Here is a 24,352-nt window from a genome sequence, read left to right on the forward strand (position 1 = left end):
TTTCTATTTGAATGTTGAGCCTTTCAAAGGTGACGAGCTCCCAGACCAGTTCATGGCCACTTCTATCAACCAACACTGGCTTATGAAGGAAGGGGTGAGCAGGATCCCAATCAAAGAGGGCAGGGTCCAACTGACCCTCTTCATCCCACCAAGTGAGACCTGATTTTAAATTTATCATCAACTTTATTCTGAGTTTTCCTCATCTTGTGCTTTCTAATGCTATTGATATCTAAACACTGTGATATGCCTTAACACTGTGTGAATACAAAGTGCTGGGTCCAATCATTCCAAATAATATGTCTTTGCAGAATTGGACTCTCCTCTTTAACAAACATCCTCTAAAAGTTAAGGATCATAGTACTTTTGCCATAGAAAAGAATATTTAAATAATTATATTTAAAGTGAGAAATAATAGAATTTGAATTTGGAGATTTTACATTTTTAACACAGTATAAAATGTTTTCAAAACCCTGTTTGATTTTTCATCTTATATTGTAGCCTGGCTTGAATTTTTACACATGTGTGAGTGCCTACCAACACAAATTACAGCTTAGGAAGCTTTTTAAACAACGTATATATGATTACATCATCACATTTATCAAGTGTAAAATACTGATCTGAGTAGACAACTTCCATTAATTGTTGAGGGGATGAACATTTTCTAAAGTAAGACCAATGACAATTTAGCATTTGAAATGACGTCATTGATGTAGTGACGCAGTGTGACATCATTAGGGGTGTGGCATAATTGAGGACAGGCTGTGATGTCATTGGGATGGGATGCGGTGTGACTGGGGGCAGAGTGTGACATCATTGGGGGTGTGACATCATTGGTGATGGGATGCAATGTCATTGGGGTGGGTTATGATGTCATTGCGGAGGGGAGGGGGAACGATACAAAAATGAAGGTGAGCACAGGGCCCTACAAAGTGTAAGTCCAGCCAGCATTCACTGTCAAATCTCACATAAATAATGGCCACTTGGATGTAGTAACAATTCCGAGGAAATACCATCAAGGAACTAAAAGTTTCAAGAGTGGAGAGAAGATGGAAAGTTGCAAAGAGAAAAAAAAGTGTTCTTACCTGTTTTCTTGTTCACTGTGTATGTGGCCAGAGACCGATGTGCATGGGAAGAAGGAAGGCACATAGACAGTAACTGTAATAGTGATTAACTGAAAAATAGAGTATTCATGAGAGACCAAGTTTACAAGTGATTAATCTTTTCTTCCAATTTCAGGTATCTTTACTGGAAAAATATTAATGTAAAAGTTACATAAGAAAAATAAAGCTACCAATGGTAGAACTTCTGAGTGTTTTTATATGTGAGCTTTAAAAGCATGTTAAAAAGACAGTCCTTAATAAAGCTCTGCTGTCCAATTAAAATCCTCAAACTTCAAAGAAATAACCATGACATTTTTGTTCAATTTTCCTGATTCTGTCAGAGATATCTTTCAGTTTTAAGTTATTTGTATTTGTTAGTTCAGCTATGTAATTTTCTGTGTCTCGATTGAGACAGAGATTTTTACAATTTGATATAAACTGGATTCCAGCCATTGGGCTTGTACTTGCTGGAGTTTAGAAGCCTGAGAGGGGATCTGATTGAGGTATATAAAATTTTAAAAGTGATTGATAAAGTAAATGTGGACCAAATGTTTCCTCTCCTGGAGTAATCTAAAACCAGAGGTCTCAAGTATAGGTTAAGAGGTTCTTTCATGTAGGTAGATTTAACACTGAAATGAGGAGGAACTACTTCTCGCAGAGGGTGGTGAATTTGTGGAACTCCCTGCCCCATAGAGCAGTAGAGTTTGAATCGTTGCGCGTGATAGATATATTTCTAATTTTAAAAAGGGATAAGGATGTGTGGGGAACAGGTGGGGAGGTGGATTTGAGACCAGGGAGAGATCAGCCATGATCTGATTGAATGGCAGAGCAGGCTCAAAGGACTGAATTTGCCTAGAACATGAGAACTAGGAGCAGGAGTAGGCCATCTGGCCCCTCGAGCCTGCTCCGCCATTCAATAAGATCATGGCTCATCTTTTCATGGACTCAGCTCCACTAACCTGCCCGCTCACCATAACCCTTAATTCGTTTAGCATTCAAAAATTTATCTGTTCTGGCCTAATTCCGGCGTTCAGCCCCTAATTCCGGTGTTCTATGTTCATATGTTCCGTTACTAAAGAACATTGCTAACTAGTTACCAAAACTGTACAGAGATGGGTGCTCATTAATCCAGGAAACAGCCTGTGCCAGGCCTGAGGCTAAATGGAGATTATTTTTGTTAAAGTCATGGGATTTTCCAGTCCCTTTTGCAGGCAGGATCTTCCAGTCTGGCTGAAGCAGACCCCTTTGGCAGGTTTGTTGACGGCAGGGTGGGCGAGGGATGAACTGGCCATGGAGGATGATCTTACATTGCACCCTGCCAGCTGATGAGTGGGGCAAACTGGTAAACACAAGCAAGAGCCGAGAAATCAGGTTCATGCCTGATTTCTCACCTCTCATAATCTTGCTGGCACCAGATACCTGGTGAGGTCAGCCCCATGCCAGAAATTATTTAAATATATTTAAAACTGTTTGTACATTGATTTAATAAATCTGGGATGGAATCATGTGGGCTCACTTGCCTGTGTGACCTTTCCGGGAGAGGTTCTTTCTGGCAAGGATCACAGCTGGCCTCCAGCAACTGGGCCAATCATGATGGCCTTGCCAGTAGAATCAGAAATTATTGAGGCTCCCCAGGAATGTCGCAGGCAAAAGATGGACACTCCTTGGGCAATGCTAGCCTGGCAATGCCAGCCTGGCACCCTGGCACTGCCCACCAGACATGGGCAGTACCAAGGGCAGGGTCTGAAGTGGGGTACAGCCTACTGGGGGGAGGGAGGAGCAGACTGGGAGCGACTGGTCAGAGGGAACAGGGGGGCACTGCATTGAGATCAGTATGGGGAGGGAGGGGGACCCACTGCCGCTGTCACTCTGCATTGGGATCTATGGGGGAGGGAGATGGCCATGGGGAGTGTCAAGCAGCCAATCGTGGGGGGTGGGGTTCGGGCAGCTGAACATGAGGGGCTTGTGGAGAGAAGGGCGGATTGGTCTGGGCAGGTGGGGCCATGGGCCCAGTGGTAGCTGTTGGGTGTTTGCTGTGTTTTAGGCTGGGAGCCTGACTCGTAACAGCAGAGGCTGACTGACAGGTCTCTGCTATAGAAACCTGCACATGCGCAATGATGCCCTCTGTTGCTCTCAGCCAGTGTTCAGTGACTTAAGTTCCACCCTGTCCTTCTACAGACCAGGAACAATTTCTGCTGATTTTTCAGGAACTGAGTGGATAACAGATTTGAACTCACCCAAAAAATGGATCTGTAACTCACCCATTTTCCCACCCATCCTGGACTTAGAATTTTTTTGGTAAGATCATTCTTTTAGACTTTGGCAAGACTGGAAGATCCCGCCGGCAGCCACTGACCCACCACAGGAAAAGCTGCTTTGTGGGCTGGAAAATCCCAGTCGGAGCTCTTTGCTTGCAACATGAACAGGAGACATTTTTTCATATTTTTTCACAAGATGTGGGTGTCACTGGCTCGGGCAGTATTTGTTGCCCAACCCTACCTGCTCTCGAAAAGATAGTGGTGAGGTTCTTTCATGAACCACGGCATTCCATGTGGTGTAATTGCACCCTTAGTGCTGTCAGGAAGGGACTTCCAGGATTTTTCCCCAGTGACATTGAGGGAACGACAATATAGTTCCAAGTCAGGATGGTGAGTGGCTTGCAGAGGAACTTGTAGATTGTGGTGTTTCCATATATCAGCTAACATTGTTTTTCTAGATGGTAGGGGTTGTGGATTTGGAAGGAGCTATCAAAGCCGCCTTGGTGAGTTGCAACAATGCACCATGTAGTGTAGATGGTACACACTGCTGCCACTCCGCAATGGTGGTGGAGGGAGTGAATGTTTAAGGTTGTGGATTGGTGCCAAGCAAGCGAGCTGCTTTGTCCTGGATGGTATTGTATTTCCGCACTCACCCAGGACAGTATCCCATCATATTCCTGACTTGTAATTTGTAGATTGTGGACAGGCTTTAGGGAGTCAGGAGGTAAGTTACCTGCCACAGAAGTCCCACCATCTGACCTACTCTTGGAACCACATACACACTGGCACAGTAAGGATGTCACAATCATTTGTAAGGATTTCTACTATGCATTTATTTTCCTAGTGAGCTATCCCATCTAATCAGGACTGCATAGATTTGCAATCTTATCATTAGTAATTGCACACAGTTACTGAGAACTGCACAATAGATCTTACCTTGGAAATTACTATTCATGTGTTCCATGCAGAGATTGCTTGCTGTGAAGGGAATGCATTGATGTATCAATGGGATATTTGACACAGCAGTAGATTTAAAGGACTGCTGCTTTGCTGTATAGGGAATTCAACTTGTGCCTTACTTCAAATAAAGGATCACTGCTTTCAGAGTTTACAGTTTTAGCACCTCTACAAAAAAAGCACGCAATGTAATTTCTGAAATATGTTGTATAATTAGCATATTTCAGAAATTTTAGGGTTATGTTTGAGGATATGTAAAGGTGCAGTTTAACCCCTAAAACAGTCAGATCAGGGCAGCTGTTAATATTTTTAAAATTGTTAACTCAAAACTCCTAGCTGGCTCCAACCCACCCGGGTCTGAGTTTCACAGATGCAGGAGTAGTTGCAAATAAAGAACCCCCACCCAGGAAACGGGTTGGTAATTTGGAAGTCTGAATGTGAGAATGACAGCTTCTGATTTACCATGTTTTGCAGGTTTAACATTGGCCAACTGGGTTTGCCCAGCCTCAGAAGCCTAGCAACATTGACAAGGACAGATTCAGGGAGAAGGTTGAGTGCTTTGCAATTTGTTAGTGGACCCCTAAATTCCTCCTCCAGTACAAAGACCTCGCTGTCTGATTGGCAGCCAAACCAGTCAGTCAGACTGACTTTTGGGTAGTAAACCTGTCAAGGTGAAAAGACAGGCACTGTGGAGTTAAATTTCTAAAGTATGTAAGGGAAGTCAGACTTTTTGCCCAAAATCCTCACCCATATCCAGGCCTTAATTTCATTACCTCATGTTTTTCAGATAGTATAGATCTTTAATCCTTCATTTAAAATTTTAGATTTTTCCAACATGCATTCACACACATGTGCACAAACTCGATTTGGGTATGATACTTGATTTTTCTGATGATCTATTTCTATGTACAATTACTATGAATGACAGCTCAGTGGTACAGCGATAACTTGTATCAGAGTTTATGCTGCAGGTGCAGATATCAGCGCCACGAAATGGAGCAGTGCACCAGAAGATGGTGCGAAAGAGCAGAAATCAAACAGGAGGACGGACACAAGTGAATATAGGTTTGGGGACAATAAACTAATAGAATAACCTATGTTCAGCAGTAAAATCACAGAGAACTCACCAGAATCAGGATTGCCTCCATGAGCTTGCATACTTTTTGCACAATAGCATGTTTAATTAAGTTAAAGAATTTTGTTCGAAATTTGTTGACTCTCATGTTCATGGAGATGAACAATGCTCCCAGCAGACCTCCTATTATTCCCAGGATAATCGTTGGAATGAAGACCAAAACATTCATGTCAAGCAAGTATTTAACCTGGATGAACAGAAATCAAAAAGAAGAACAATATTTCAAAACTGAGAACCTTTCGCCCTTTCAGAACCACAGGCAGCATTCCAACATATAAAAAAGATACTCAAAAGATAACTCCGTTGATAAAGCAAAGATGAAGCTTAACTAAATGGACCAGGTCACCTTCAACCCCGATCAGTGCTGAGTTAGATAAATCTCACTCCAGTTGATGTCACAGGTGTCCTAATTGACCTCGGCATCGCTCAACTAGGCTGGGCAAATAAACCAGATTTACAATCCCCTAACTCCAACTGAATAGTGTTCCCTCCATAATCCAAGGACATCAGTGTCTGGAACCCCACGTTTAGCATGGTACTTGGATGAAAACTGACCAGCTGACTAGTGTTTGGGAAACCAGAAGAGAATCAGCACCTTAGTGAAGAAGAGAAAGGAGGGAAAAAAAATTCTTAAAAAAATCAAGAGAACGTTTTTGAAGAAAAGGTTGCTGCCATTAATTTCTTTGGGGCTCTCCTAATCAGCTGGCTCAGCTCCAGCAGAAACCCAATTTATCAGCTAATCTGGGGTGTCCAACTGGTGAGTTACAGCAGTCAATCAGGAGAATTGGCTGCTAAACAAGGAATTCCCCAGCATACATTTCTTTAAAAAAATTCAGTTTTCACTGAAACGCTTCAGAATTTTAAGTAACATGTTTTTGATTATTTATGACAGATAGATAGAACTCCAAGTTTTAGAATAACCAATCAATGAAAATTGGAAGAAAAATATAGATTTTAAGTAGATGGACACAGTTGCTATGGCAGTCATAAAAAGATTGCCTTGAGCTGAGATATTAAATGAAATGCAGAAAAAGTTTCTCATGAGTCAATTGTTGAACTGCGTTAGAAATATCAGTGAACTGTACAGAACTGCCTGAAATAGAAAGGCAATGGCTGCAATTTTGCCGAGTTGGGACTAAGTGCCCATGCCAGTAAGAAAGCCAGAGTATTTCCCACTGGCGCTACTAGTGATCTGCACTTGCAATTCAGAATATATCAATGAACCAGTTCTCCTCCTCCCATGTGTTTCACACTGATTTCCCAATGCCTGGTGCCTGTCTAGCTGCAAGCAGGATTTGGTTGTTAGTCCTTTTCAAGCAGGAGCAGTATTTCAGTGCTCTCTTCAGCAGCACTCTCAGTTCAGCCAGCGGTAGTAAAAGAGCCGACACTCTTTAAAGGTCTTCTGCAAATAGAACAATATCTACCCTCTGTGTGAAATAGATAACTTGCTGGCATGCTGCTTGATTCCATAGTGAACTTCAGTCTCTCTGTTTGAAATAAAAACAGCAAATTGCTGTGACGAGCATGAGCTGTCTCATTGTCTGGAAAATCCTCCAGCAATAAGCAGTTCATGCTAAATTAATAGAGTTCTGCCAACTGGTTCTCTGCTAAATGTACCCCAAACAAGATGCTCTCTTCAGCCTTGAAGAATCCAAAATGGCCCCGATAAACAAATCCATGGAAGGAAGAGGACAGGAGATCGGTGGTAAATGCAGCCATCAAACAACAGAAGAAAGTCTGCCAGGCTAGTTTGATATCCCAGAAAGAAGCCACCTCTTCAAATGTAAACAGAAGTCCACCCATAGGGGCACGGAATACAGAGGCAATGCCTGCTCCTGCCCCTGCAGTGATGAAGTTTCTCCTGAAATAGATACAATGCATTTTAAGCACTTCTTAAACAGGAATTTGAAAATTCATTGCATGTATTTGCAAATAAAGGAATGCGTCATTGATTAAGATATGTTAACATTTTCATAGTTTAAGATGTTGTAATTCTGATTCAAATAATATCAGAAAAGACACTCTCATTTACAAATACTTTTTGGGGTGGCACGGTGACACAATGGTTAGCACTGCTGCCTCACAGCGCCAGGGAGCCAGGTTCGATTCCCAGCTTAGGTCACTGCCTGTGTGGAGTTTGCATGTTCTCCCTGTGTCTGTGTGGGTTTCCTCCAGAAGCTCCAGTTTCCTCACACAGTCCAAAGGTGTGCGGATTAGATTTATTGGCCATGATAAATTGCCCCTTAGTGTCAGGGGACTAGCTAGGGTAAATGCATGGGACTGTGGGGAAAGGTCTTGGTGGGATTGTGGTCGGTGCAAACATGATGGGCCAAATGGCCTCCTTCTGCACTTGTAGGATTCTATGATACTTCCTTCAAAAAAAGGCAGGAAAAGTTGGGTGGCGTTAAACTCATCGATTTCACCAGACAATTCAAAATTCTAAACCATAAATATGGCAGACAAATGAACCAGCTGTGTGCTGCTAATATATGATGTAAAACCTGCTTTGGTGGTTCAGTGGAATCCATTTCAATGGGCAGAAATTTCCACTCCCTCCAGCAGCAGGAATTGAGGCGGGTGGGGAAGCAAGATTTGGCAGGAAACCAAAAATCAGTTTCCAACAATAGGAAGTTAGTTTGAAATTTTGTTCTCCTGACTTTCACAGCACTTTAAGGGTGGGTGCAATGACCTGCGGACCTATATTGGGAATTGGACGCTCATTAAAAGCCCAACACATTGGAATATTGTCCCTCCCTCCAAATTCAGTGGGAATTTAGTCTCATAACTGTACTGAAGTGGTGTGCGCCTGGTGAGGTGGACTTCATCCTGGACTTCTGCCTTCATTTCACACAGTCACTGAGAGACATCAGCTGCCTGCCACACACACTGTGCCAAGGCTGGGCACAGGAGAGGGGTGAGACCAAGCCAGGACCTGGGCTGCGGTGGCAGTTGGAGGTGGGGGAGGGAGTGGGGAGTGGGAGGTGGAGTCAAAGAGCAGATTGGAGGAGTGAATGGCTGACCCTGTGCCATTCAAATATGGCGCCCAGATATTAGAGCCCACAAGGTGACGGCGGTGTAGGCCATTTCCTGCCCATTCCGCCACAAGATTCGATATGCTCCTCACAGCTGCATAATTAATGAGCTGAGCGGCTCAAGATCAAGCATGTTCAGCCATTCCATTCTGCAGCAGAAGTCACTCCAACATTTGCTTCTGCCACCAGACATTCATCTTCAAAAATCAATTACCTGTCAGCGCAATTTCGAAATCTTGTGAAGAAAGGAAATTGCACTCCAAATGTGTCAGATTTAAACTGGCTTAGTCCACTTCCTAGAATTGAACTGCAAAGAAAACTTATTTACCATAAACATAGTTATTTACATTTTAACAAAAATTGAAAATAAGAGTATTGTTGCAATTTTTGAGTCCAACCCTGCCAATCACTCCCATACATCTTGCATCCCATACTATTCAGAATGGACCTCCCATTGTCCACTTTTTAGTTAAACTGTAACATGACTCCCGCTTTGTAACTTTGACCCCTTGCTCAGTACACCAGCTATTGAAATAGCAGCTTCCCAGCATGTGTTTTCTCCTGTCTTTATGGTATGCAGCATTCAGTCAAGACAAAGCATTACTCCAAACGAAGAAACTTGTTTATTTAACATTAAACCCATAAAAGAACAGAACACAGGTTTCATAGCGAGATCAGTTAATTTTCTACACTGAAGAATAATAAAGATGCAGCCTTGCTATGTCCCCAGGTATAAGTCTGTTTTCAAACTAAGCTATTGCAAAGCAAGCTGTGACACTGTCACCTGCTTTGTCTCTTAGAAGGAAAGAAAGTTCTTCGTCATAAAAACAGGAAGTGCTGGAAATGCTCTGCAGGACTGGTAGCATCTGTGGAGGGAGAAACAGTGTTAACGGGGGAAATTCTCCTGAACATGCCCACCACAAGAATCGTAGCAGGCAGGGAGTGGACCACGCAAAGGTCCCTTGACCTCGGGCAGGATTCTCCGGTTTTGCGGCAAGCACAGCCAGAAAATCCCACCCAACGTTTTGATGCTGCCAAAGCTGATGAGTATTTGCAGCACCTTCTATTTTTGTTTCCAGGATCCACGATATTTTGCTTTTATTTGAGAGTTCTCTTTTCCTTGCCTTAAGGCAGTGCATGGATCATATGGGGTCTAAATTCATGAATACCAGAAACAGGGTGGGATGCATTCAAGAGGGAATTAAGTGATTATTTGAATAGAAACAATGTGCAGGAGTTTAGAGAAAAGGCCAGGGAATGGCACTGAGCCACAATGCTCATTTGGAGAGCTGGTGCAGACATGATGGGCCAAAGGACCTCCTTGTGCACAGTATCAATTTTGTGATTCTGTGATTCATACAGCCAAGACACACCAAAATGAAGAGGCCTGAGAGGAACATCTAATTGTGTCTGAAGAGTCATCGTCTTAGTGAGTTGTGGGTACATTCCCGCAGTTCCCCAGTCAACCAACTTTGGCCAGCAGACACATCAACTGAAATCCAAATGTGAGTTCTAGTGAGCAGAGGCAATCAAGAGTTGAATTTCATCCCTTTCTCACTCCAAGACAGAGATATTGACAATTGGACAAACAATATGTGGAGACGGTGATAGAATGCCAGAGATACGACAAATCCTACAACACTTTACATTGTCACAGAGGAGATGGATATTGAATTTGTCAAACTACTAAAGGTGAGTACTGTGGCCAAACAGACTACCTAAGGTGGTGATTTACAAAGCTGGGATAATTGGCAGAAGTACAGAAACAGACAGGGTGCAGCTTAAAAGACAACTCAGATGACTGACTACACAGGGCATAGGCCATCTCAAAGACAATGGACATTTTCTGGTCAAACTGAATTGTTTACCAGACACAGGGGCGCTTTAACCCCTTACTTGGAAGGGAGATATGTGACCTACGTGTCGCCAGCACCTGTAGGCATGGCTAGTGGGTACACACCAAGAGATCAGTGTGTCAGCACCTGATTGGACTTTATCAATCAGGGTGATCAAGCCCTGATCAATTGTTTGGCAATAATCAAAAGACCGCCCAAAAGGGCACAAAACCAATGAGGCGTAAAAGATACTGCACAACAGAAGGATCTCTCTCTCTCTCTCCCATGAATGACAACAACAGTGACCACCACCAGCAATGACAAGCACAAAGACAGCCACCACACCGACAATGGAGGAAGACCAGAGCCAAGAGTATCAAACCAGACCAAAGGACCAGATTATTCTGGGGTCTATGGAGATCAGCACAGAGATAAAGACCAATATCTGCTAGTCACGAAAAGTTAAGTCAAGATCTAGTATTGAACTTGAATTTTAGTATTCTGCAAATAACTTAGTATTGATTGTGTGGATGATTAATATCAATTGTGTGTGAACAAATATACTGTTCTCACAAGAAGTCAACTCGCAATTCTTTGTCCACCATATAAGGGTTAAAAAAAACTGTGGCATGCACAACAGTACAGACAGATAACAAAGGTTATTATTCTACGATATGCAATACTAAAGAAGTTACTCAAATTTAAGGTAAACACAAACAGGTTAGATCTGAGGATCCTAATTCTAGCTAAGAACAAAATAATAATGTCTACACCAGTAGTCTGGCACAATTTGGTGGAAAGAGGAATTGTATTAGAGCCCAGCTAGGGAAGTACTGTAACACCATGGGGTCAAAAATTTGATAAGGTCGATTAGCATGCGCAAGGGTCACAGTGTGCAATTACTACCCTCACCCCACCACTTCCATTAATGATGATGATGCAGACAACACAGAAAGTTGGTCCTGCCTGCTCATTGGATTACAGAGTGGTTGCAGCCCAGAAAAAAGTTATTCAGTCCATTAAGTCTGTGCTAGCTCTCTGCAAAAGCAACTTAGCTTGTTTCACACCTAACCCTTTCCCCAGAGCTCTGCAAAAATTTTCCCATCAGGTTCTTATTCAATTCCCCTTCAAAAACTATGATTGAATCTACCTCCAACACAGCCTCAGGGAGTGCATTCCAGATCAATACCACTCACTGTATAACAAAGATTTTTCTTATGGCCCTTTGGTTTTTTTATCAGATCATTAAATCTGCGTCCTCAGATTCTCAATCTTCCTGCCAATGGAAACAGTTTCTCTGTATCTACTCTGTCTAGATCCCTCATGCTTTTAATATCCCTATCATACCTCTTTTTAACCTTCTGTTCTCTAAAGAGGGCAACCCCTGTCTCTCCAATCGCTCCACATACTGAAGTGTTTCATCCCTTGAACCATTCTTGTAAAAGATTTCTGCTCAATGATAGCTCCAAGGTGTTGAAAAATGGTAAGATTCTCTCATTTTGGGATGGTCATTGACTGGCACTTATGTGGTACAATTGTTACCATTTATCAGACCAAACCTGAATGATGTGGAGATGCCGGCTTTGGACTAGGGTAAAACAGAAAGAAATCCCACAACACCAGCTTAAAGTCCAAACAGGTTTATTTGTAGCAAAAGCTGCAAGCTTTCGGGACAGCCTGTCCCTTCGTCAGGCGGCTGGGAGTTCTCTGGGGGGTGTGTGGAATTCCCAGCCACCTGACGAAGGGACAGCCTGTCCCGAAAGCTTGCGGCTTTTGCTACAAATAAACCTGTTTGGACTTTAAGCTGGTGTTGTGGGATTTCTTTCTGTCAAACCTGAATGTCCAGGCTTTCCTGCATATGGAAGGACTGCTTAATTATTGTGAATAAAACTGAACACTGCAATCATCAGTGAAGGTTCCCACTTCAGATCTTATAACAGAGGCAATAATAAAGGAGTTGAAGATGTTTGGGTCTCAATACCCTGAAGTATATCCAACAGAGATATCCCAGGAATCAGCTGATTTAAAGTTTAAGTTCATTTATTAGTGTCACAAGTAGGCTTACATTAACATTGCAATGAAGTTGCTGTGAAAAGCCCCTTGTCACCACACTCTGGCACCTGTTTTGGTAAACAGAGGGAGAATTTACCTAACCAGTAGATCTTTCGGACTGTGGGAAGAAACTGCAGCACTCGGTGGAAACCCATACAAACAGGGGGAGAACATGCAAACTCCATACAGACCCAAAACAGGAATCAATCCCAGGTCCCTAGCGCTGTGAGGCAGCAGCCCTAACCACTGTATCACCATGCTGCCCCATAGACCTCCAACAACTACAATCATCTTTTTTTTGTGCAGAATGTGATTCCAGCCAGTGGAAAGATTTTACCCAATTCCCACTGAATTCAATTTTACAAGGGCTCCTTGACTACATGACAGCAGTCTGAGCTTTTAGGGCAACAATCAGATGTTGAGTGAAAGCTGCTTGTGCTGCAATGGAAGATGCGCTGTCAAACATTGCATCATAGCTTAGTCCACAAGTTTGCTAATGGTTATCACTTCACGGCAGAAAGGATTGTTTCCAAGCTCTGTGCAAAGTCCTGTGTTAGACTTCTTCATGCTCCTTGATATCAAACATAAGATTTCCCAATGCAGCAAGCAATTAGTTGTGCACACACATCAGCTTTCTTCTAAAGACTGCTCCATTGACATTCTCGTCTGACTCCTCTGCAACCAAATTTGTGTCAACTTTCATTGAATTGAGAATTGCCTATGGCTCATGATGCAGTTGATAGAATGCATGTTAAGATGCATTCACTGACCTGGATTACTTACGTATGATTACTGGACTTCTTGTAGTACTGTATCCAGATCTAGGAGGCTTGATTCAAGGCATTGACCTCCATAGCTAACTGCTTCCAGTGCCTTTTGAAGATGTGTCTGGAGCACCTCATAGCCCCTGTGATTTTTGGACATTTTTTTTTATTTTTATTTTTCTGCTGGTAATTGCTTCAGGGATGGCAGTTCAGGCAGTAAGCTGCATCTCCTGTGGGATGTATGTGGTGAGGGAATCTAGTAGTGTTTCAGGGGATTTTACTTGTAGGAAGTGTGTTAGATTGCAGCTTCTGGAGGAGCGTGTAAAGGAGCTGGAGGTGGAATTAGAGGAACTCTGCATAATTCGGGAGGCGGAGGTGGAAATCGATAGGAGTTATAAGGAGATAGTCACTCCTAGAAATGAGTCTTGGGTCACTGCCAGGAAGAGGGGAAAGAAGCAATCGGGGGGACAATCCCCTGGGGCTGTTCCCCTCCAAAATAGGTTTTCGGTCCTGGAGGCTACAGTTGAGGAGGAATCAACTGGGGAGAGACAAAGGGAGCAGGTCTCTGGGGGTGAGCCTAGTGTGAAAGCTCAGGTGGTTAGGGGCTGTAAAAGATTGGGCCTCATGATTGGGGACTCCACAGTTAAGGGGACGGATAGGAGAGTTGGAAGTAAAGGTAGGGACTCAGGGCTGGTGTGTTGCCTACCAGGGGCTGGGGTCCGGGATGTATCAGAAAGGGTATTCAGGACTCTTAAGGGAGAGGGAGATCAACCCCAAGTTATAGTTCATGTGGGGACACATGACATAGGGAGGTTAAGGGAAGGGGATATTAGGCAGAGATTTATGGAGTTGGGGTGGAAACTAAAGGCCAAGTCTGATAGAGTGGTTATCTCCGGACTCTTGCCTGTGCCACGGGATAGTTTAGAGATGAATAGAGAGAGGGAAAGTTTGAACTCATGGCTGAGGGGTTGGTGCAGGAGGGAGGGGTTCAGGTACTTGAGCAATTGGGGATCATTCTGGGGAAGGTGGGACCTCTATAAGAGGGATGGTCTACACCTGAATCAGAGGGGGACCAATATCCTGGGGGGTAAATTTGCTAAGGCTATGCAGGGAGGTTTAAACTGATTCGGAGGGGGGGTGGAATCCTGAGTAGAGGGGTTGAAAGTGAGGGGGGCATAGATGGGGACTGCAATGCACAGCATCGCAGGGGTGGGGTGGAGCAGGGTTTGAAATGCGTATACTTTAATGCGAAGAGTATTCGCAATAAAGTGGATGAACTTGCAGCGTGGATCAGTGCCTGGGACTTCGATGTTGTGGCCATTTCAGAGACATGGATAGAGCAGGGGCAGGAATGGTTGCTGCAGGTCCCGGGGTTCAAATGTTTTAGTCGGAGTAGAGAAGGAGGTAGAAGGGGGGGAGGGGTAGCATTATTGGTCAGGGACTGTATCACAGTGTCAGAGAGGAAGTTTGATGAGGACTTGTCTGTTGAGGTAGTATGGGCGGAGATTAGAAATAGGAGTGGAGAGGTCACCCTGTTGGGAGTCTTTTATAGACCTCCTAAAAGTTCCAGAGAGGTTGAGGAAAGGATTGCGGAGACGATCCTGGTTAGGAGTGAAAGTAATAGGGTAATTGTTATGGGGGATTTTAACTTTACTAATATTGATTGGAATTGTTATAGCTCTAGCTCGTTAGAGGGGTCAGTTTTTGTACAAAGCGTGCAGGAAGGTTTTTTGACTCAGTATGTAGATAGGCCAACTAGAGGTGAGGCTATATTGGATTTGGTGCTGGGAAATGAGCCAGACCAGGTGCTAGACTTGGAAGTTGGTGTGCATTTTGGTGATAGTGACCACAATTCGGTTACGTTCACCTTAGTGATGGAAAGGGATAGGCATGAACCTCGGGCCAGTGGTTTTAGCTGGGGGAAGGGTAATTATGAGGCTATTAGGAGAGAATTAGGAAGCATAGGTTGGACTAGGAGATTACAGGGACTGGGAACGTCCGAAATGTGGAGTTTTTTCAAGGAGCAGCTACTGCGAGTCCGTGATAGGTATGTCCCTGTCAGGCAAGGAGGAATTGGTAGGGCTAGGGAACCGTGCTGCACCAAAAAAGTTGATTCATTGGTTAAAAGGAAAAAGGAGGCTTACGTTCGGATGAGACGTGAGGGCTCGGGTAGTGCACTAGAAAACTTTAGATTGGCTAGGAGGGAGTTGAAGAGTGAGCTAAGAAGGGCTAAAAGAGGACATGAGAAGACTTTGGCTGATAGGGTTAAGGAGAATCCTAAGGCGTTCTATAGGTATGTCAAGAACAGAAGGTTGGTTAGGGCAAGATTAGGGCCAGTTATAGACAGCAGAGGGAAGTTATGTAGGGAACCGGAGGAGATTGGAGAGGCATTGAACCAATATTTCTCTTCGGTGTTCACGCAGGGGGACATGGATATAGCTGAGGAGGACACTGGGTTGCAGGGGAGTAGAATTGACAGTGTTACAGTTGATAAGGAGGATGTGCTGGATATTCTGGAGGGTCTGAAAATAGATAAGTCCCTGGTCCGGATGGGATTTACCCCAGGATTCTCTGGGAGGCAAGAGAAGTGATTGCAGAGCCTTTGGCTCTGATCTTCAGGTCGTCGTTGGCCTCTGGTATAGTACCGGAAGATTGGAGGTTAGCGAATGTTGTCCCATTGTTTAAGAAGGGGAACAGAGACTTCCCCGGGAATTATAGACCGGTGAGTCTCACTTCTGTTGTGGGCAAGGTTTTAGAAAAAATTATTAGGGATAGGATTTATAGTTATTTGGAGAGTAATGAATTGATTGGAGATAGTCAGCATGGTTTTGAGCGGGTAGGTCGGGCCTTACTAACCTTATTGAGTTTTTTGAGAAAGTGACCAAAGAGGTGGATGGGGGTAAGGCAGTGGACGTGGTGTATATGGATTTTAGTAAGGCGTTTGATAAGGTTCACCATGGTAGGCTTCTGCAGAAAATGCAGATGTATGGGATTGGGGGAGATCTAGGGAATTGGATCAGGAATTGGCTAGCGGATAGGAGACAGAGGGTGGTGGTTGATGGTAAATATTCATCATGGAGTTCGGTTACGAGTGGTGTGCCTCAGGGATCTGTTTTGGGGCCACTGCTGTTTGTAATTTTTATTAATGATCTGGATGAGAGTATAGTTGGGTGGATTAGTAAATTTGCTGATGACACCAAAGTCGGAGGTGTGGTAGATAGTGAGGAAGGGTGTCATAGTTTGCAGGAAGACTTAGACAGGTTGCAGAGCTGGGCCGAGAGGCGGCGGATGGAGTTTAATGCGGAGAAGTGTGAGGTAATTCACTTTGGTAGGAATAACAGATGTGTCGAGTATAGGGCTAACGGGAGGACTTTGAATAGTGTGGATGAAAAGAGGGATCTAGGTGTATGTGTACATAGATCCCTGAAAGTTGGGAATCAAGTAGATAAGGTTGTTAAGAAGGCATACGGTGTCTTGGCGTTTATTGGTAGGGGGATTGAATTTAGGAGTCGCAGCATCATGTTGCAACTGTACACAACTCTGGTGCGGCTGCACTTGGAGTACTATGTGCAGTTCTGGTTCCTACATTACAGGAAGGATGTGGAGGCTTTGGAGAGGGTGCAGAGGAGGTTTACCAGGATGTTGCCTGGTATGGAGGGGAGGTCCTATGAGGAGAGGCTGAGGGATTTGGGGTTGTTTTCGCTGGAAAGTAGGCGGCTAAGAGGGGATCTTATTGAAACATATAAGATGATTAGAGGTTTAGATAGGGTGGATAGTGATAGCCTTTTTCCTCTGATGGAGAAATCTAGCATGAGGGGGCATGGCTTTAAATTAAGGGGGGGTAGTTATAGGACGGATGTCAGGGGTAGGTTCTTTACCCAGAGGGTGGTGAGGGATTGGAATGCCCTGCCTGCTGCAGTTGTAAATGCGCCTAGTTTGGGGGCGTTTAAGAGATCCGTGGATAGGTTTATGGACGAAAAGGGATTGGTTTAGGTTAGTGGGTCATTGTTTTGTAACTGGTCAGTGCAACATCGTAGGCCGAAGGGCCTGTTCTGCGCTGTAATGTTCTATGTTCTATTCCTCCAACTTTCCAACTCGTCAACGAATGCCTCCATTGTATCTGGAACACTTGGAGCCTGTTCTGCCCAATGTTCTGTCATTCCTCACTGTATCCCAGTTCAGATTCACTCCCACTGCAGCCATGATCTACCCCACATCCACTCCCAACTTTAAGTGGTTCAGGGGAGTTTTAAATAGAGAAAGATAGCTTTAACTGGTGCCACCAAATTACAATTCTGGGCCCGTTGCAGTGACGGCACATGGAAATCATTCAAATATGCAAACAGCATCAAGTTGGGAGAATGCATCTGGAAATTCATTACTAGCCCCTCCCATCTCATACAGAACACAAAATCTCCACAGTTGAAAAATGCATCTTTGCAAAGGCAACGGAGAAAGCTCAATATCCTTGTATTTTTGATTTTTTGGACGCAATAGCATATTTGAGTGCAGAATTGTCTACATCAGTAAATATTAAGAACCAGAAGTATCTTTTATTGTTATTGTTCAAAACATGTGGCATGGAAATACCTCACTTTGTTGTGTGTATAATTTTACTTTTTCAGCTCATTTGTTTTGAATACAAGAAGACCAAGGTGAGAGATGTCAGTTATGGGAAATGTAATTTTTTTTTCACTTTTGGCATTCAGCATGGACAACCTGACTAAAGTAGAGCACTGCAGAGTACAAAGTTCACTTTACAATGTCCCAACAACATTCTTTAACTTCAATCTCCAGTGTGAATCTTTATAGCTCCCACACGAGCCATCTTTATGGTCCACCCTCACCAAATCTTGGCCCATTGAATCGAATGAACACGTTTAATATGCCATTATTTCCCAAACAACTGTGGTGTTATGACTTCCTCTGAAACTCAAAGTAGTTGCTTTGAGTGGATTTGCTAAACCATGTTAAAAATACTGCAAGTTTCAGATGAAATTTGAAAAGGCACAGGTTACAGATGACTAAAAATCACATTATCTACCAAACCAAGAGGTCAGACTCCTGTTGTACGCAGAGTGAATGTATGACTCAGTGACATGGGAAGTTTTGCACTAATTTGTAAACTCCAGTAGGACTCATTGGCAACCGCCAAAATGTAGATAGCGAAGAGAGATTTTTATCTTATCTGGCTGCTTTAGGAAAATGTTTTGTTTTTAATTGCATGTGCTAGCAATCTATGATCATCAATCTGCTTGTGTCTGTCTTACTTCTCCCAGCCCCCTCCACCCCAGTATCCTTTCCCTGTCCGCATGCGTACTTTGAAACATGGGGCAGGATTTTCCCTCCATTAGGCCCCCACTATCACAGCCAAATGAGGGACAAAAGCCTGCCTGTACTTCAGGAATAGTCAACAAACTGACATTCTCCCCAAATTGGCCATGGCTTCCCATTCAATCAAGGTGGCCCTCCAGTGGTGAACAAGTAGCTTGCTGTCTTTTCAGGTAAGTGAGGGAGAGGACATTCCAGGATGAAGGCACCATCTGTAACTTTTTTAACTTTCAATAAACAAATGCTTTCAGCAATCAGGCTACTAAGACACCTTCACAGCTTGGCCTGTAGTAGCTGTGACTGAAACCAGGCAGGTAGCGGGTTTTAAGTCTGCCTATGGAGCTAGTCACATGGTCTGCTGCAGACTGGACGGCTGCCCCCAAAGAGCTATACTGTTGCCAATGTTTCCCAGGACCCTGAGGCCAACTGGAATTTTCCATTCAGAAAATGGCTCGGGGATGGAATGGAGCAAGGAGACTGGCATGCCAGTCAGCAGCAGAAATTCCCAGCTCTGCACTTGCCCCCATTGGGACCGAAAAATTCAAAATCAGTATCAGACACTAACATATCAATTATTCTCGGTAGATATATGTAAAGTTCTCAACCTTCTTAAATGTTTCCTGGTCTTTTATTTAACCTGATTACTATAATCTACCCCCTGTTTTTTCTGGACTTTTATAATAGGTTGTTACATCTCTATTTCTGGGAGTATTTGACACAGATTCTAGGAACCTGAATTGCAACTGGGATTTAGACATTTTGTGTTCCCTCCCAGCTATCAAAAAGAAGAAACATACAAATTCAGAATCATTTGGAAAATGACATCGATAATAATTAGTTACAGTCCTATGATCAATTGTTGAACCTGGTGCAATTATACATTCTCATTGTCTCAATCTCAATAACTTCACACTTTAATCTCAGCGATGAACTGCTTACCCCATATGAATCATTGGTCCTTCTGGTCCACAAAAGAGCCCAGAGGCTACAGCTAAAATGCAAGACACCAAGGTCCCAATCAGTGTTTTTATGTGAAAGATACCTTGAACTGAGGCACCATTCAAAAATCCAATCACCTCTGGCAGGCCGCTTGGCATACCTGAGGGGCAGAAGATCTGGGAATACCAAAGAAATAATGTCAATCTGCATGAATTATAGAGGAACCCATCAATGATGCACAAGCGTGATTTTAGCCCAAGTTTTTTATTCTAGTTATTAAAAATGTTCTGAGGCAGCGCTGGCATCAGAATATAAAATAATGTTGGCCAAATTACTATACTATGCTTCCTGTACTGCTGCATATTCCAGGGTCTTTTTAAATCCTTGCAGTGTTCATTTTTTAAATGGTACACTAAAAGCTTACAATGAACTTAAGGCTTGCCATCATGATCCTCTGATGACAAGAAGACAGTCTAGCTTTAATAAAATCAAAGTAACTTGATAGGCATAAGACCATGAGAAAATTATTTGAGTATGTTCTTCAGTGCTATGCATTATGCAGACCACTTGCAACTGGTCTTCCCCTCACCTCAGTATTGCATGTGCTGTTCCATGTGCCCCTATCCACAATATTTCCCCATTCTCTTCTCCTAGCATGCCACAAGAGTTAAATTTAATGGAATTATCAGCAACCAACATGATCTGTTATCATGTAATACGCAGCTTTGTTCATTTTTCATAACTGCATGGTTCCAATTATTAAAGACCTTGTGGTTGTTGTGAGAGAGTTACGTCACAGGGTTTCTTACCAGCACTGCTCCAGCTGAGAGTGTGACCATCACCAATCCAATTCCAACTAGCCAGACCCAAGTGAGGAAAAACTGACTATTCTGTGTAGAGAAAAAGCACAAATTTTTCAAAATATCCTATCAGATATCAATCATTGATTTTTTTTTAATTGAGCTGATGGAAAGGACACAGCTATGGCAGCTCCATGTTGATACACCATCAAAAACACAGCTTTGCTGCCAATTCTGCACTATGGTTAGATTAGACTATTTCATTATGGCACGAAACAGAGTCTCTCCAGTGGGCAAGAATTACAACATGAGACACTCCAGTCACTACACCTCTCACAATTCAACTCAGTTGGAGGTAGCCCATTTATTTCCCCTTGACTAGAAATGCATGACATGAGAAGAGTACAGAGAGGGAACAGCAAATGCATCCCAATGCATTCCATACATAGAAAAATAAAATGTGGGCCAGAATTCTCCCACCCTGGGATTAAATCCCATGGTGGGGCGAGGACATGGGAGTGTTTCCCTCTGCGAAGGTTGACAGGAAAACATGCCAAATCTTCCAGCCCTGACCTCACGAAGTATGCAACTAGAGGTTTCAAGCCATATTCTGTGGCAGGGCAAACCTGATGGCATATCATCCACCATTGGATCCAGGCCCCATATTGAAAATGTGTGCGACCTCACTAATCCATTATTGAGAAAAGAGGGTAGACCTCCTGAAAATGAAGATAGGCCTCCTGAGAAAGCAGGCAGATCTCCAGGACTGTTCTGAGACTGGAAGATGGGTTTCCTCCAGACATCAAATGTGGAAAATCTACCTGTAGATGCTGTGGTGTTCTGGGATCCATGGTTTCCGATAGCCTCTATTCTAAACTCCGTAGGCAACCCCAGACATTGTTCATGTGCATACCACATTGTTCCAGGCTGGTTTAGCACAAGTATCATACCTTGCCGGCATTGTGGAGAATCAGGTTTGGGGGAGGTCAGGCTTTCATCTGCATCCCAGTAACAGGACGTCGTTTCATCACCAGCCTCCAATGAATTTTCCAATCTCCCATGGCGGGTATCAACAGAAGACCCCATGGGAAATACACATCAGCATAATATCAATTTCTGGGCCTCCCGCTGATCTTCCCCCCACAACCCATCCCACTCCCCTCTCCCTCCTACCCCTCTCCCAACCTACCACTGAACCTAACAGTGGGGGCACAAGGGAATTCCACCTATGGCATTCTAGGATTTAAAAACATTTTAAACAGGAAAGAAGTAACTTTAACTGAAAAATTAAATTGAAAAGAGGTCATTGTGCATTTCCAGCTTTATAATTACATAATTTCCAAACTAATAGAATAATTTTGATGAGTAGAAAATGGGAAGAAATTCTGAAGCAAATTCACTTACACCAACCATTTTGTTTCTGTAATTACCTGCATATAATGCAGAATGAGCTTCCATTTCAATTTGGTAAGAGTGTCAATCGCCTGATGTACAAAAAATCCCAGGATCCCAACTGCTATTCCAATGAGTCCCATCATAAGCCAATAATCCCAGTCTAACCTGGAAGAGAGTAACAGCATTAGTGCTTTTCCTATTAACTCCAGAAGAAAATTAGGAAGTTAGACCACAAAGCCCCTCGCAACTGTTTCAACATTCAAATAAGTCACTGATGATTTGCTCTTCAACTCCATTTACCTACCTTTGTTCCATGTCTCTTGATATCCCCAACGAGCAAAAACATATCGATCTTAGATTTGAACACTGGAACAGGAGTAGGTTTAGTCCCACAAGCCTGTTCCATTATTTAATGTGTAGGTTGGTGCTGCCACCTAGTGTATGGTTGAGCATCTGCTGCCTTGCTGGCTGCCTCTGAACTCAGCAGGCAGCTCAGCAATCAATGCTAACATCACTTGCTGCAGCCTACCTTCTGTTCTTAAAGTCAGTGTATCCCTCATAAAAGGAAGCTGCATTGAATTGCAGAAGGCCATTCCTGAAGACTATTACTGCAATTCAAAACAAGAAAAATGAAACACCATCCAGAGAAAGGCCTCAAGATTCATGATTGCATGCTGGAGGCCCTAGCAGTGCAGATAGACAGGAGGAGAGACGCCATGTTATTATGGGGCCTACCATCAGAAGAGATTGGAGGCAGGTGGCCAGGGAGGTCAATTCTACGCATTTGGCAGCAGTGCCACAAGAAGACTAATTACTCATGGGTGTAGTCAAGATCAGTGATTGTGTCTTCAATGCAATCTCTTATTCACTATTCCACCAGCTACTTGTGGTTCTCAATGTACTGCATGCTTCATCATTCAACCAGTCCTTGGCACTCAGGATTCATGCAATACAAGCAGATACTTCACCTCATACTCACACACTTTCCAAAGGTGCCAGCCTCACATCTAGCACTCACTGCTTTGATACAACATCAACTATTTGGCTAGTGAAGGCATATCACACAAGAATTAACATTCTCCCATCTGTCAGGACAAAGTAGCATACTTTGGAAGGGAGCAGAGCAGCACATATAGTGGACAAGGATGGCTACATTTCCTATGTTCTACAGAGGGGATGGTTCTGGGTATCATGGGGCCAGTAATGACAGAGCCTGTGGAATCTGGCATTGCTGAGATCATTTAGGATAATGATGTGTCCTACCTTGTGCCCCTTCATAATCCTCAGCTCACTCTTATCTTGCCATCTGGCGTGATGAGATCACAATGGAACTCTTCCAACCCATCCCAAATTTCTCCTTCTGGTTTTCTGCATGTAGACACATAATACTGCCACAAGCCCATCCTGGAGTTTCAGAAGAAGAGCAATCAAAAGCAAAAGAAGCCCCATAAGTTAATCTGAAACTATGGTTTCTGATGATGCATCTTACAAGATGAATACTTGATCATTGGTAAGTGGCATGTAAATTTGTTGAATGGTCCAAGTCCAGCAAATAGGCATCTCTTCAGCAAATTGGGCTATGTCCATTGTTCCATTGCTTCTAGCACTCAAAAGGATGCCCACAAGAGTGCCTTCTTAATGTGATGTTCTACACAAACATTAGGGTGATTAATTTCCGTAGCAGAGTTGCCCAACAAGTCTGAAACAAGAAGCGAAACGCCTCTAATGCATACAGTTCTGGAATTAATGGAGGGGCAATGGAGAATAAGCAACCACTCAGTGGAGGTGCTTTGGTCACTTAAATATGTTTTTAAAATTATTTTGTGGAATATGAACAGCACTGATAAGGCCAGCATTTGTTGCTCGACTTTAATTGTCCTTGAGAAGATGAGGGGGCCTACCTGCCTGAACAGCTCATGTTGTGTACATGCTCCCACATACTGTAAGGAAGGTAGTTCCAAGATTTTCACACAGCGACAATCAAGAAATGGCAACATAATTCTAAATCAGGGTGCTGAGTGGTTTGGAGTGAAACTTGCAGGTAGTGGTGCTCCCATGACTCTGCTGCCCTTTTCCTTCTAGATGGCAGAAGTCATGGGATTAGAAGTTGAATGAGCCTTAGCGAGTTGCTGCAGTGCTTCTTGTATATTCTACGCACTGCTGCCACTGTGCATTGGTTGTGTGTGGAGTGAATGTTTAAGGTGGTGGGTGAAGTGCCAACCTAGTGAGCTGCTTTGTCCCAGATGGTGTCAAGCATCTTCAGTGTTGTTGGAGCTGCACTTAGACAAATGGAGATTATTCCATTACATTCCTAGCTTGTGCTTTGTAGATGGTGAACCAGCTTTGGGGAGTCAGGAGGTGACTCACCTCAGAATTCCCAGTTTCTGACCAGCCCTTATATCCAAAGTATTTATATGGCTGATCCAGTTAAATTTCTAATCAGAAATGCATTGATGTTGATGGTGGGAATGCAACAATGGCAATGCTGTTGAATGTCATGAAGAGATGGTTGGATTTTCTTTTGTTGGAGATGGTCCTTGCCTGGCAATTGTATGGGTGAATGTTTGCTTGCCACTTGTCAGTCCAAGCCTGAATGTTGCCCAGGTCTTTCTGCATATGGAGACAGACTACTTCAGTATCAGAGAAGTCATGAATGATATTGAATATTGTACAACTTTATGATGGAGGAAAAGTCATTGCTGAAGATAGTTGCTCATAGGACATGACCTGAAACAACTTCTGCAGCAATGTCCT

General features: G+C 43.4%; 1 protein-coding gene across 1 annotated transcript in view; it reads right to left on the reverse strand.

Annotated features, from left to right (window-relative positions):
* LOC145347037 (chloride channel protein C-like) overlaps positions 1 to 24,352 on the reverse strand; it is an 86,821-nt gene that overhangs the window by 58,802 nt on the left and 3,667 nt on the right. The window contains exons 2-8 of the mRNA XM_080194941.1: positions 21,634 to 21,763; positions 20,213 to 20,293; positions 19,404 to 19,579; positions 8,697 to 8,789; positions 7,068 to 7,311; positions 5,443 to 5,637; positions 1,083 to 1,171 (exon numbers count right to left, since the gene is read on the reverse strand). Coding sequence (XP_080051067.1) covers positions 1,083 to 1,171; positions 5,443 to 5,637; positions 7,068 to 7,311; positions 8,697 to 8,789; positions 19,404 to 19,579; positions 20,213 to 20,293; positions 21,634 to 21,763 — 1,008 coding nt within the window. The remainder of the gene's footprint in view (positions 1 to 1,082; positions 1,172 to 5,442; positions 5,638 to 7,067; positions 7,312 to 8,696; positions 8,790 to 19,403; positions 19,580 to 20,212; positions 20,294 to 21,633; positions 21,764 to 24,352) is intronic.

This window comes from Carcharhinus amblyrhynchos, chromosome 8 (genome assembly GCF_965287045.1).
Source record: "Carcharhinus amblyrhynchos chromosome 8, sCarAmb.v2.hapA, whole genome shotgun sequence".
Lineage (NCBI taxonomy): Eukaryota > Metazoa > Chordata > Chondrichthyes > Carcharhiniformes > Carcharhinidae > Carcharhinus > Carcharhinus amblyrhynchos.